Genomic DNA, 14,880 nt, shown 5'->3' on the forward strand with positions numbered 1-14,880 from the left:
GTCCAAATGGCCATCACGACTCCTTTTGCATATTTCCACCTGTTTACGCTAAGAAAATGTTCAAGTGGCGTTAAATCGCATGATCGTGGCGGTCATTTGAATGAGCCTTTTATTAAAATTAACGATTATATAACGATGGAAAATATTTTTCAGTATCGTGTTATAAGGCTCGGCATTGGTGTTAACGGCATTTCCTACCTTATTTGGAAAGAAATAAGACCCGATAATGCCGCCATACCACAAGCCGCACTATACGAGGATTTGACTCACCCTAATAGCGACAATTTTGTTTGTCGCCGAATCTATTAAGCCCGAAATGGGCCACAATTCAGAAGATGATTTTTCAATGAACGTTAATTTATGTAATAATCTTGGACAATTTCCAAGCGTTGTTCCAAAGTAAGTCTGATATGATGAAATGGCGAAACTTACTGAACACACTGACAAAATTTTGTTATATTATAGAGCTTTAATTTCGGACAAAATTTTATTGTAATCACCGATTTTACAGTAAGCTCAAAAAAAAAAGATTTTCTTATATTAAAAATGAGACTCTATACAGGGGCATAAGCATCCACCAAGCATAATGAAGCTCCCAATACAATCCTCACAATAGCTTTCGGCTGTTGACTGGCAGAACTAACGCTGTTGCGAATCGATAAAAATAATAATACAGCTAATTTGCCAGGTAACTGTTTTAAATTTGAGAATGTTGTGAGTAGCAAATAGGTGGTTCTATTTTTTGGGCAGAATAACGCAGTTTAGAACGGTAAGTAATATTGAAGCTTCAATTTGCCGATTGATACACCGTTCAGCCTGCACTTGAGAGATGTTGAGTAACAGTCAAATCATCCTCAAACCAATATTTGAGGGCATGTCTCGCACGGTGGTTTCCTTCCGGGTAGCTTTTCGTAACAGAAAATTTGTGCCACTTTCACCCAAGAGATGACATGATCAGAACAAGACACGTATGTATCTATTTAAGTACAAGATGTATTCAGAAAATAACGGGAATTTCAATATTTTGCCTGTTTAGAGAGATCAATTCTAAACCCGATGCACCATCCTCTATAGAGGAAAATCGCTGAAAGTGTTAATGCATTTCTATCACTAAAAGCTTTGCTCTACAAGTAAGTGATCCATTGCGAGATTCCCCACTTTTCTTTTTAAGAAAAAACAGAAACTTCAAATTTAATGCGGAATTTTTATTTTTTTTAAGATTATTTCTTTCAAATGTTGGCCGCGGTAGTAACTGGCCAACAAGATGGGCGATGTTTTGTTCCTAAACCTAAATCAAAGCGGGATTGTCGACATAGACCCACATGAAAAAGTCTAACGGTGTGATATTGCAGAATATTGGTGGCCAATCAACAAGCCCAGAATGTGAAATTATCTGCTCACCGAAGTGTTCTCTCACAAAATCCATTGATTGACGCATTGTATGGGAAGTGGCGCCTTCTTGTTGAAACCAAATGTCGCTGATATCACGAGCTTCAATTTCGAATAGTTGGTTATCAATTATTTCAATGTAACGGTAGGCCGTTGACGATTACGTTCGCACCGGCATAATTTTTGAAGAAATTTCCACCGAATTTGGATGAAATGGCAGCTCTTGAATCTCGACAGGTTGCTCTTCGTTTCAAATGCGACAATTTTGCCTACCCTTTGAGCCAGAAATGGGCCTCATCGCTCAAAAAAATTTGGATTTCGGATCTTCTTGACACTTTTCCTATATATTTTGTACGCTTTCAATTTAAGATCTCGACGTAAATCGCGCCAAGTTGTTCCATGTGTCTGTACGAATTGCTGCGAACGGCACCGAATCGACTCACCACGGTCTTCGTGTACACTCTCCGCAACGGACGTGGTCTATACGGTTGAATATTATGCAAGATGGATGATGGCTTTGCGAATAGTACGCTCAGTAGGGCGATTATGTCGTAGACGTAAGTCTTTCTATGATGAAATACTAAAAAATATTGAACAAAAATGACATGACAGCTTTATAGGACTCACGCGTGATCTGTCAAAAAAAGGATATATGTATATAGAAAAAAAGTGCCTCTACTTGATCCACTCGTTATAATCTGTCAGAAGCTATGTAACCAAAACTATAAGCACCCCTTACAACCTCGACTATAAGTATTAAAATACAGATTTTAGATTTTTATTATAATTCTTTCATTCATTTATTCATCATCAAATAATTACAGTGATTGGTGTTAGGTTGTTTATCAATTAAATTTTATTCATTTCAATTTACGCATTTATTTCTCGCCTTCATACACATTAAATTAATAGAGTTCATTGTTTCACTTTTACGCAGCAGCTTGCATTTACTGTTACTTATTGTTGCACTGCACTTAACCAATGTACGAAGTTGTTGTTGTCTTTAGTTTAAGCCTAAGAGCAACACTGCTATTATTTTTCGCCAAGCCAAAAGACATACCATACATACATAAAGGGGAAATAAAGGCGACAAAAACAATTGGTTTTAATTTTTTTTAATATATTTATGTATTTATTACTTCACCACAACTAATCAACTTATAAAACTACATATACAATATGTCGTCAACTGCAATTCACTAAATATTTTACATTAACTAAAATTAAGCGAAGAAAAATTTATGTGAAAACAAACTAAGCAACTAGGGTGAAGGGGGAGAGAGTCGATTCCAAAAAGCATATACATACTTATATAATGCTAGAAAATTACATAAAATGTGCAGCGCCGAAAAGTAGACAATGCACAAGTGTTTTGTTATTATATCTTTTACGCATTGTTGTTGGCTCCTTTTCAGGCTTACAGTTGCAAGTCGAATGCAATAAGCGGCTAACAAATTTGGTTGTACACAAACGAAATTTGCGGCAACACGTACTCCCCCGTCAGTGCGCACCATTTTTGAAGCTTTTGATTATCTCATATATTTGTTTTTGTTATATTTGCGTTTTTAGCTTTGCTAAGCCTAACTCTGCCACACTGCAACAGAGCGTTGCGCGGCGCGGCGGCAGACACAACATTCGATAAACAAATTGCAATTTTTCAAAATGTATATTTTTTATTAATAATTAATTACGAGTTACTTCAAGATTAACTAAAAAATGTAAAATCGACTTCTACTTCAACAATAAAATTGCAGTTTTACGGTGTTTTTGCTAAGTTTTTGTTTGCTTTTTTGTTACGTTTTCCAATCGATTTACATCATAAAACAAGCAAGAGGGGTAATTAATATTAATATTATTATCATAGTTTGAGGGAAGAAACTAAATAACGCTTAAAGTAAAAGAAATATAACTAAAAAAAAGTAAACTCAAATAAAATCATACTGGAAAAGCAATGGGCAAAACCAACAAAAGGAAGTAAACGTTTTAATTTTTTTAAGATTTTTTGTTTTTTTTTTTGTATAGAACGAACCGTGGTGAGATAGTAGATAATCTTATATTGCTAAGTCAGTTAAAATATAACTTTTATCGCTTGCGCCCACTCATCTATGTATTATCATTATATATATATATATGTAGGTAATATGTATATTTTATTAAATTAAATTAATCCATTTGCATTTACTCTCATTTATGATTACGCTTACATCTTCAGCTTCGATCTTTCATTTATTTATAGTTTTTTGTTTTTTTGTTTTTTTTTTTTTAACTTTATATTTAATATTTACTTATTTTCCTTTCGTTTACCGTTTCTTTTACTGCACTATACACTAAGTTTTTTGTTTTTAGTTTTTAATTAAAATATGTTGTTTACTCCTGCACGCAATTTTTAATAGTAAACTAGGTAAAAGTACTTTTTTTTTGTTATTTTGTGAATTTTTTCATTTTTTTTGCAATTTTTTTCTCTTATTTTTTACTTGTTACTTGTTTTTAGCTCATTTTCTGTCTCGCTTGTGTTGTTGTTATTAATAATAATATAATGTAATAGTAATAGTATTAATAATAATTAATATTTTGTTTTTATTATTTGCTTCGTTTGTATTTACTTATTTTTTTTTGCTGTAATTGAAATTAGTATTAATAAAGTTCTATAGTTTTCTTATTGTTTGGTTTGCCAAGTGTGTGTATGTGTGAGTTGATGTTTGTTCTCTAAGTAAATTTTAATTTTTTTTTATTGTGATAACTGTATGAATTTTGAAATATATAGTAGCTTAAACGCTAAACGCAGCCAAAAAGCAACCAGCTTCCTAGAGCTCTCGGTGAAGACATGTGTACGCTCTCGCTCGTGTGTCGCATGGGGGGTTGGGTTGTTGGTCTGTACATATGCGCCATGTGTTGTTGCTGTGCTGTGTGTTTGCAGAGTTGACGCTGGCCTGGAAAGTGCTTGGAAATAAGTTGTTTGTTTGTTACATCTGCGTAAACGCCTTGATCATCATCAGTGCTGCTGCTCAGGTGTGCGGCTGCTGGAAGTGCGCGTCGAGTTGATCGTGCGCTGTGCTGCTGCTACACTGCTCGCCTTGAATCCGAAGCGCTGCGAGATATAGTCATATTAATAGAGGTGGAGGTGTTCGGTCCAAGCAAGCGCTACGCTGCTTCTACACTGCACTGCCGCCTCAGCTGCTTGCGGTGATTCACCGTGCGCCGAGTGGTTGGAGCGTGTATACACTGCCGTGGCGGCACACGCCCGCGCTGCTGCTGGCCAAACATTACACGCCTGCTTTCAAGAGTATTTACTACATTTGGCCGTGCTTTTAATGCAAGTTTGTCAGTATGTTCCAGCATACATTCGTCGTATTTGGCGTTAGGCGTGCGCGCCGTTGGCATTGCCGTTGTGGCGGGCGTTGCAACTATCTGCCGTTTTCGCAGGCAAGTTTCGCCTTTGCCCCGTGTGTTGGTCGTACTAGTCTTTTCTTCGACATTTTTGTTTTTGTATGGGTGTGTGTGTTTCTGCGTGTTCGACATTTTTGTTTTTGTATGGGTGTGTGTGTTTCTGCGTGTGCCTGTGTATCTTTATGGAGTGTGGAAGTGTAGCTCTTTTTCTCTTTGCTTGTGGTTTTAATTTTCCCTCCTGCTCTTTGCACTATAAACTATACTTTCTTAGCTGAGTTCTTTTATGTTTTCTTTTCGGCATTTTGTTTTCATTTCATTTGTAGTGTTGTTGTTTATATTAATTATTATTATATATATAGTTATTAATTATATTATCATTATTATTTATATTTAATTTTTATGTATATATTTAATATTTATATTTATATATATATATTTATATTATAAAGTTGATGGCACAAAAGTTCAAATTTTTTGTATTTTTTCGCCAACTACCACAGGATTATTGCGTCGAATTTCTTGGGCCCCATGTTCCCGATAGTTAAATGTGCAGTCGTGTTTGTCGCTGTATCTGTGTACAGCGCAGTAGAGTCCACCGCATCGGCACTGAAAACCTGTAAATGAAGGAAAATTTGATGAAATTGTTGAAAACAATAAAATAAAATTAAAATTTTATAAACGAAAAGTATTAGAGGCAAGTAAATTAGATGAAGAAGAGGCAAGATATGCAAGCGACTAACAAGGCACACACATTCAGATACTATAATATATTTGATGCCATGAAAAATCGTCTCCTTATAACAATTATACTATGTTCCCACCAAAAATTTTAAGTGATTACATTACATTTAATCTCTTCACTAATCTCACGTTCTCACTGCCGTTGGACAGATGATAAAACAGATGTTTTTGCCATTCAAGAATTCACATCGCTTAATATTAGTAAAAGAAAACCTTGTTCTATAGTATTTTGTTATAATTTTTAAATATTTTGCATATAATGAAAATAATGGACGCATTTTATTTGAGAAGTCGATTTTCTGGTGAATTCAGATTCATTGCGTTTAATTCATTTGTTTGTTTACATTTTTACTTGTTGCAGTGTCTAAATCAGCTGTGTAATAGATTTCCAATGCTGACAAGTAGATGGCGCAAAATCAGAGTCGCACCGAGAGATTTAGAGTGGATCAGTTTCAAATCACTTCGATGAAGTGGTTTTTAACTGTCATTTTTGTATGGGATAAACTACTCAACAGCCGAAATCGTGTGATTAAGTGTCGGTCTTAACATGGTATTAGACTTTCAGTTAAAAGTTTGTAGGTGCTTCTACTCTCAAACAACAACTTCACATCTTAAATCGGCAGAGAGGCTTTTTCAAGCGCCAATCATCTTTATATTATATTATTAAGTGCATGACTCGCGCTCGCATATTTTCCCTTTCTATCAAGATCAATATTTTCCTCGCCTATCTTCTTTCTTTCATAATCCGGCACTCACCTGCCAAGACCCAACTTTCTTTGCGGCATTCAACGATTCTTTCTTTTTTGCATCTTTGTCTTCCTCCTTGTCTTTATCATCTTCGGCTGTTTGGGAGGATGTTGATGGACCGGCAACGGCAGCAGCTTCGGTGCTAGTCTTAGCTGCCGCTTTCTTCGTTTATTTTCTGCAAACAAAAGAATAAAAGCATAAATTTGAATTTAATGTAAAGTCAAAGAAACAAATATCTACATAATTATAGAAAAATATATAATATCAAAATGTAACCTGCATTCACTACAAGATAAGGTGAAATCAATAAGTTTAGAACTGCCGCTAGTTCTCGGTATACATAGAACTATTTAAAATACTTAGCTATATGGCGGATAGCGGGTGAGCAGCATGCACTTCTGCCTTCTTCTTCCTCTACGAGTGCATACATACATATTTATTTACGTCGGTATCTATAGCAGAAGCATTGCACATTTTAGGTGGCTAACAGCCAAAATTTCTTCGCTCTAATGCCAATTTTATTTGTTGATATTAAGGCGAAACAAAACTCGTGCCCTGCTACTTGCTGCTGCACAGCCTAGGCGAGTGCAGTGCCCGTGAAATTTAATTAAACACTCGAACAAGTTACTTAGTAGCGAGTTGCATACACATTCAGGTGACTTTTATGTAATCCCACTGCTTTTGTCTTTTTATCAGAAATTGCGGAAGTTTAAGGGAGCAACCAAAAAGGCATTAAATAAGTAATGTGGAGCATAGGAAATTAATAAAAAAAATATTTACATAAAACTAATTTGCGATTACGACAATATTTTCGAAAAATACATGAAACTAAATAAAGTTAAAATCATAAAAAACGTTAAGCGTTGCAGCAGCAATAACCCGCAGAAGAAAAAAAAGTTTTCATAAAAGAAGTTGAGGTTAATCGGTCAGATTGTATGGCAGATATGTGCTAAATCGGCGATTCCGACAAATTAGCAGATTCTTAGGGAGAAAAAAACATGTGCAAATTTTCAGATCGATATTGCAAGTCATCGATTCATATCGAACATAGCTGTCAAAGTGTAAAAATTTCGATATTTCTATTGACAGCTTCAAGATTTTAAGCTTCTGCCTACAAGCAAAGCAATAAAAATTAAACAAAATTTACTATTTTCAAGAAAAAACATGTAAAGTAGCAAATAAATATGTAGTTAGATATGTAAGGGCAAATGAGAAACCAATAGTTCTTGCCACATGTATGTATTTACATAAATATTGAGTAACTGCAAGACATTTTGTAACACAACGTTGCAATATGTTCAGTGATAATTTGAAAAAAAAAAAAACACCAACGCAAAAAATTAATTTGCAGTTACTCTGCAGGGTAGGAAATGCAGACGAAATACCCCGTTCAAATTGAAGAGTGTGCGGCATTTGTAACAAACAATTTAATCAAGAAGCTAATTGGTAAGACATTTACCCCTTTTTTAGACGAATTATTATTACTAGTTGAGGGAGCCGTCGAAATGGGTTCGGCGATTGGCACAACCGACGGCGGTGTTAATGAATTTTGCAACTCCTCCGCTGTTGGTGCACTACTACCGCCACCAACAACACCACTGTTGTCGACATCGACAGCAGCTACATTAATGACAACCGTATTACTAGCTACTGCGTCATTTGTTGCTGCTGCTGGTGGCGCTTCTTCGTTGTTTGCGTTCTTCTGCTTCCGGCATTATGCGCTTCTTTGATACATAACCACCATTATATTATTTATGGCATGGTTGGTATAGTTTCGTAGGATTTCAAATTACTGCCAGCAAACATTTCAGCGCCTTCATAAACTTTGGACGCATGAGTATTAAGCGCCGTTTTGTCGTGCACAGGACTAAAGCGACGCACCGGTGGCACGTTTACTGAACCCGATTCGATGATGCCAACGCCGGTTGCCACATGTTTCGTACCGCCACTGTGGCGGCGCTTGAGCAAACGTTTGCCGCTGCTCCGGCGTTTGCTGGCACCCTGCACATTTTCGCTGGAGCTTGTAGGTGCATTTGGGCGTTCTGCTGAGAGTTCATTCGGTATGGACTCGGTTCCGTTTGGTGTCTCTGGCAGTTTGGTAGCAAATTGCTGCTGCAATTTGGATAACTCAGCCGCTTCGTATTCAGCTTGCGCGCCTTGCGGTACTTTCTTAAGTTTCTTAGTGACTTTATTTGTGCCCGCTTTACGTTTCAGCACCGTAACATGCTTCACCTTCAATATCGACTTGGACTTTTCCACTGTGGGCAGCTGGATACCCACCGTGTCTTTTGTATTCGCGGCATTGGTTTGTGACTTGCTTTTGGCAGTTGTTAGACGTATTTTAGACTTGGTATTTGGTGAACTGAAATTTACATGACGTTTGCGTTTCGCTGTTGTTGTTGTTTGGCGGTTGATATCATCGCCGCTGGCAGAGCGTAATTTTCTAGTGTCTTGTGAAATACAAGTAACAAAGGAAAGGTATATGAAACAATATGCAATTTATTAGTTTTATTTTATTGTGCTCACGATTTCGGCGTGCACCGTGCAATGTGTTGGCCGCTGCCGCCGTGTTTGAGGTGGTTGGCAGTGCAACGGACGTGGCTGTAGCCGCCGCCGACGACGTTGCAAAGTTATTAGCAATTTTATCGTCTTGTTGCTGTTGTTGTTGCTGTTGCTTACGTATACGCTCATTGGCGTCTGTGGTGGCGGTTGTGGCCGCACTCGGTGCAGTCTTCATTTTGGCGGCGGACATAGTTTTCGCTTTTGTTGGCTTGATTTTGAATGGATTTACTTAACTTGCGGTGCAATTGGAAATTAAGGAATGTGTTGTTAGGCGTCGAAAAAGCGGTGCCGAAAGATTTGCGTTAATTTTCAGATTAAACAAATTTGGTCGAACGGAAATTTTCATTATTAAAAAGCCATTTTATACAATCCGCACTACTACTTCGGCCACGTGAACAAATTTAATAGACATACGTCGGATTTCGGCTGTTCTTTTTTGGTATTTACTTATGTATTTTTAAATTTATGAGATTTTAAAAATTTTTTGAAGTTGGAAAACTGAAAATTTACTTAACAAGCGATTTAAAATTCACAGAAAAAGTTTGTTTCATTAAAATTTTCATTTCAACGCAGGCACAAGTGCGATAGCGCAAGGAAGAAAGGGGCTGCTTTTGAATATTTATACGAGAATTCTTATTTAAATTTACACTACTACTTTACACTTTTCTCAGCTTCCGTTGGTGTAGTTAAGTTAATAGAGCTTTTCACGAGACTGAAAGTTTGCATACGTTTTTCTTCTCTCAAAGAAGCTATCATCATTCGTCGGAACCGCTAATATTGGACCACTACAGCATATACATAGCTGCCATACATATTGTCCAAAACAACGAATGTTTTTTCCTTTGTGAAAGGATAATAAAATGATACATTTTTTTTTTAACATAACCTCAAAACCTCTTTGAAATCTTAAAATCATCATAACCCACCACATTACATATGTATGTATATCATACATACTTGTGTTAAAATCCCATATTTTACACTTTCTGACTCACCTCTTTTATTTCATTATGCTGCAGCTGTAAACTTTGCACTGTCGGCTGTGCTGTATTGGTTATTGTGATGGCTGGATTGAATGTGGGACTTGGCTGTGGGCTTGGAACTGATACAGGTGTGCTGCTAACAGGTGGTTGTTGCTTTTTTCTCAAAGAATCCTATGTGGAATAAGAAGAAAACAGTTAGTAACACTTCGTAAAGACAAAATTCAATAATTTAAGAAATATAGACTCTATCAAATCTAAAACTATACTTACCTTATAGCACACGGAGCAGAGACCATCGGTGGCTGGATTGCCGTAGAAACCGCAACCGGAGCGGCACATAGGTTGCATTGGATTGGATTCACGTTCCATTGTTTGTTTTGTGGTTGTTGTTTGTTCCTGTACTTTAGTTGATTTGCTTTAATAGTAGTGTAGTTGTTTTGTTTCAATAACTGCTCTGTTTTTTGTTGTATGCGCGCTTCTGCAACGACTTTGCTAACTTTGCCTACGCCTTTTTTATAAATTTATCACCATCCAATAACAACAACACACGCTGACTCTGCTCGCTCGTTTTAGACACTGCAAAATAAAGTAAAAAACGCACAAAATTAGTACAAGCGCTCATTAGCAGCTAATTGCTGAAAAATATTCATTTGCAAACACACTCACCAAACACTTGCACAACAATTGAAGAATTTATTTGATTTGTGTTTTTCTTTTTGAAGATTCAGTTTCAAGTGCTATACTTTATGAACTGATTGTCCAGTTGTAGCTGGTTGTATATGACTGTTTTTCTTGCTGTTATTGTTGCTGTTGTTGTGCGCATACAATTGCACTTGCAATTGCGGAGAACTAAGATTTAATATAAGAGCAGTAAGTGTTAAATTACTTTCGTGCACGCAAAAATCAGCGATGATTAATGACGGTACTGGCGATGGAGTTTGCCAAGTTTGAGACAAAAATTTAAAATATTTAAAATGTACAGCAAGGAAAAAAGTATAATATATAAAATAAAAAAGAAAATACTTTAACTTCCGTTGCATAGAACCAATAATACCCTCGCAAATAAAAAAGTTTATTTATATTTATGCTGTAGTTGTCATATATCAACAATCTGTTTGGAGATTATAGAATAGCCAGGAAGAATAATCTATGTCAACTTGATTGGCTATGTGTTTATTTGTTAAACATTATTGCATTTGAATTTAAAAAAAATGTTTAATTCACCGTTTTATTATTTTAGTTTTCTTATTATTATTTTAAATTTTTTTTAAATCATAAATTTTAACATTTTACAAATTTGTTTTTATTGAATTTATAATGTTTTTTATGTAAAATTTTCAGGGATATTTATATTATTATTTTTATTTAAACTGAAACATTTTAAAATATTTTAAAAAAGCCAGACGAATATTTTTTTCTTGCAATAACACCATAAACACACTTTACTTGTTTATCGGCGCAATTTAATATAAATATTTTTAGCTCCTTTTGCACTTCTGTTTGCATTCCATGAACAGCCGCCATTAGAAATCAGTGCACACAATTGAGACACGAATCAAATGCACACACAAACATACACATGTTTTGCGAAAACAATCATGTGTGCAATTTTTGCGAAAAATATTGCAAATAGTAAATTGTAATAACGAAAAAAAGTTAACAATAATTGCAACAGCTGCGCGCCAACATAAAAAATGCAACGAAAAAATGACACTAATGACAACACCAACAACACAATGCTGCAAAAAGAAGCAGTAAAAAGCACAACCGTAGTTGTTGTACAACCGATGGTGTACAACAAACAAAGTGGGCGCTTTTATGTTAATTGTCAAGCAAATGTTTTTCAAGGCTGTCGCTGGACCAGAAGTCAGCGCCAACTACAGCGGCAAATCTTGCGCCGCGTTCAAAACAAAATCAAAACTGAGGAGAATGAAGTAAAGCGCGGAGCAGATAAAATTTATCGAATTCTTACATTTTTTGCAAAAATAATAGTAAATTCGCGTGGCTGCGACGATTGCGATCGCTGCCAAGAAGTTCCAAGCACCAACGATCGAACAAACTGGCACAATATGCTAATATCTATGTATGTGTGTATGTGTAAAGACGGCGTTCGTCCAGCACAGCAAACAAGCTCACAACTGGCGCAGCACAATACTGCAACTGAACCGGATTGAGCTGGGGACAGAAACTCTAGCTGGCGGTGACACGCACACACATGTGAGTGCATAAGTGAATGTATGTATGTAAGTGCACACAAGAGACTGTTAGCGCTGCTGATAAAACCTCTGCGGGAACAATTTTTGTAATGTATTAGAAGTTTTGCTGTTATTTATGGAGTTTTTCTTATTATTGTTGTTGTTTCTTATGAATGTCTAATGTTGCTGTCATTTGCTGTTTATGTTATGCTAATATAAGTTTACCCATTTATGGAAGTATGGAAGTGCATACATATAAACTGATACTTGTTATTCTTTCGAGACTTTTTTTATTTTTCTGCCTCAAGCCTGGGAGAGTGAGTGTTTTTCTTCCACCCAGCACTCGAACTTGTATTCTGTGTTGTTGTCTAGACTTGGAGGAGTGTAATGTTTGTTGTCATAGCAGAGTGCACAGGTAAACAATTAAATATGTAAGTATTATGTATGTATGTATGTACATATATGCGTGTGTTTGATTGTGCGTTTTTTAAACGTTTTGCCTAACAGTGTCAATTGTTGCCAAGACTGAAAATGAGCTTTTTTGGCATTGCCTTTTACTATGTCTTTCGTTTGTTTTACATTGCTTCTATGTATGTTATCAATTTCCTTCAGGAAAATTTACCATGAATTTTCTAGCTGAGTTGAATTGAGAAAAAGGCAAGAAATGCAAGTCAAGACTATTTTGTAGTCGAATTAGTTTAGAGAAAAATTGTATTGCTTGATATTATTTATAAATTATATTATTTAAAATTGTTTAAGTATTATTTAAAATGCTTGCTATTTTAATAATTATTTTTTTATTACTATTCATAATATTAATTAATTTTTTCATTAAAAAAATTAATTCCTTGTTTAATTTTCTATAAAATCTTATATGTGTGAACGTGATTTAGTGTAACTGGAGTAAAAATTATTTCTAAATATAAAATTGATACTGTCAAAGAAATCTGAAGACCCGCGCTAACAAAATAACTGTAAGTACTATATAAGTACTATACGCTCAAACATGCACGAATACAACAAGCTCGACTTGCTGGTTCGCTGGCTGGCTCGCGTGCTTGAAGCCACGATGGGAGCGCAGACTTCTGAAGAAAGTGATACGATACAAAAGCTACACCACAACCAAAACCAACACACAAACATATGGCAGAATACAAAAATGAAAAGTGCATAAAGCGGAGAGCGGAAAATAATAGTGGCGGTGAGAAACACTAAGAGCAACAAATTACGAAAATCAGAATGTGGCAAGCTTGAGAAGTACAAAAGGCAAAACATAAAAAAATAAATAAAAACAAGAACAAACTTCAACTAAAAAACTTCCACTGAAAAATGCATTTCATGCTGTGGTGTGTTTGTTATCGAGTGGGTGACATGCGCAGAAGCATATGACCTTACGCTGGCAGAAATTCAATACCAGAGCAAAAGAAAAATGTGAATTGAGTAAATTTATCTCGCACACGCACACACTCAAACAAAAAAACTAACATTTCGCTGTAAACGACAATTTCACCACACCTACATGTCAATTATAACAGTAGTGGTAGTGCAGTACGTGGTGAAATAATTACTCAAGCTGTCAAATGCAGAAAGAGCAAAGTCATTGCTTGTTGACAGCAAAACTGTATGACATTACTAAACGTAAATATATGCTCAGACATACGAGTATGTACAACCCCACCACTAACAGCTGGTATCAAGTCTGCACATACACTCACACACATGTATGTATCTTTTTGACAATGTAATTTGGCTCGCACGAAACCGAATATCATTTGACAAATGAGCAGTAATGCATTTGAGTGCATAGGAGGAGTCCATTCACCACACTACGCTCACATTATTGCCTTCACTTTACATAACTGCAGTTAGCAGGAGAGCCACTTGTATGTATGCAATAACTCAGTTTCAAAGTAAACGCAAACATTTCCATAAAATCCCCCAGTTAAAGTGGGTAGAATTCATGTTTTCCTACGAATTTGCTCAGCGCTGCCCAACTGCACAAATTGTGGTATGTGGTGAAAAGTTATTATGTTATAAATTTAAGTTACAACTTATATATACATATGTACATATGTATATATATTTCTCCTCGCCCATACGCGTTCGTCTGCACGCACATTTAAGTAGACATCAGCTTAATTAAGGCAGACATGGCGCTGGGGACCCCCGCAGTTGTTGGGTCTGCGCTCACGCTGACGTTGTCTATAACGCTGCACGCGCTCGTCAACGCTGGCATTGCACAATACGGTTTGTTGATTCTCCACCTCTCACTCCAAATAAATTTGTATGTGAAAAATCGCACTTACATACATATGTACATATCTATATTTGTACGTGCATAGCAACTAAGGCCGAGTCACGTTTTAAATTACAGGGTGTGTTTTCCAGCATTTCATACACGTATAAATACATACTTTTACTTGCTCTTGTGGGCTAGATTGTGTGAGGGCGGCGAATAGTCATTGTTGCTTGTCAGCTGTGGAATGAAGTACATACATATATTAGATTCTGTTTTAATACCATCTGATCAAATTTGACTCGGACTGATCCATTGAGACAGCGTAGGCAAATCGAAGCGCAAATCCTAGAATGGTACAATCTTTCTTATGTCCTTGAAAGTTGATCTCTATATCCCGAATAGTGTGCGTTCCAATGAAATTCCGGCTACGGAATCATTGAAAAAGTTGTATTGGTGTTTTAGGAAGTGTACTATATCACGTAGACAAGCAATTAAGTGGCATAAGGTATTCATTGAAAACTTGTCTCGTCATGCGAGTCATTTATGCACCTCTTCTAATGACGATAACATCGAAAAGGTTAAAGAAACAGTGTTCGGATATCGTCGTGTTGGAATAACAGAGAGATAGCATAGTATA

The 14,880-nt window shown here is 36.1% G+C and overlaps 1 protein-coding gene and 1 pseudogene across 1 annotated transcript; both read right to left on the reverse strand.

The window, feature by feature from the left end:
• Nucleotides 1-5,228: 5,228 nt before the first annotated feature.
• LOC120782774 lies at nt 5,229-9,308 on the reverse strand (annotated as a pseudogene).
• Nucleotides 9,309-9,803: 495 nt separating this feature from the next.
• Nucleotides 9,804-10,178, reverse strand: LOC120776543 (AN1-type zinc finger protein 5-like). Its single transcript, XM_040107325.1, has 2 exons — nt 10,080-10,178; nt 9,804-9,980 (listed from the first exon to the last, which is right to left on the reverse strand). Exons 1-2 carry the CDS (start codon nt 10,176-10,178, stop codon nt 9,804-9,806), a joined length of 276 nt encoding a protein of 91 aa, XP_039963259.1.
• Nucleotides 10,179-14,880: the final 4,702 nt, after the last annotated feature.

This window comes from Bactrocera tryoni, chromosome 1, assembly GCF_016617805.1.
Source record: "Bactrocera tryoni isolate S06 chromosome 1, CSIRO_BtryS06_freeze2, whole genome shotgun sequence".
Lineage (NCBI taxonomy): Eukaryota > Metazoa > Arthropoda > Insecta > Diptera > Tephritidae > Bactrocera > Bactrocera tryoni.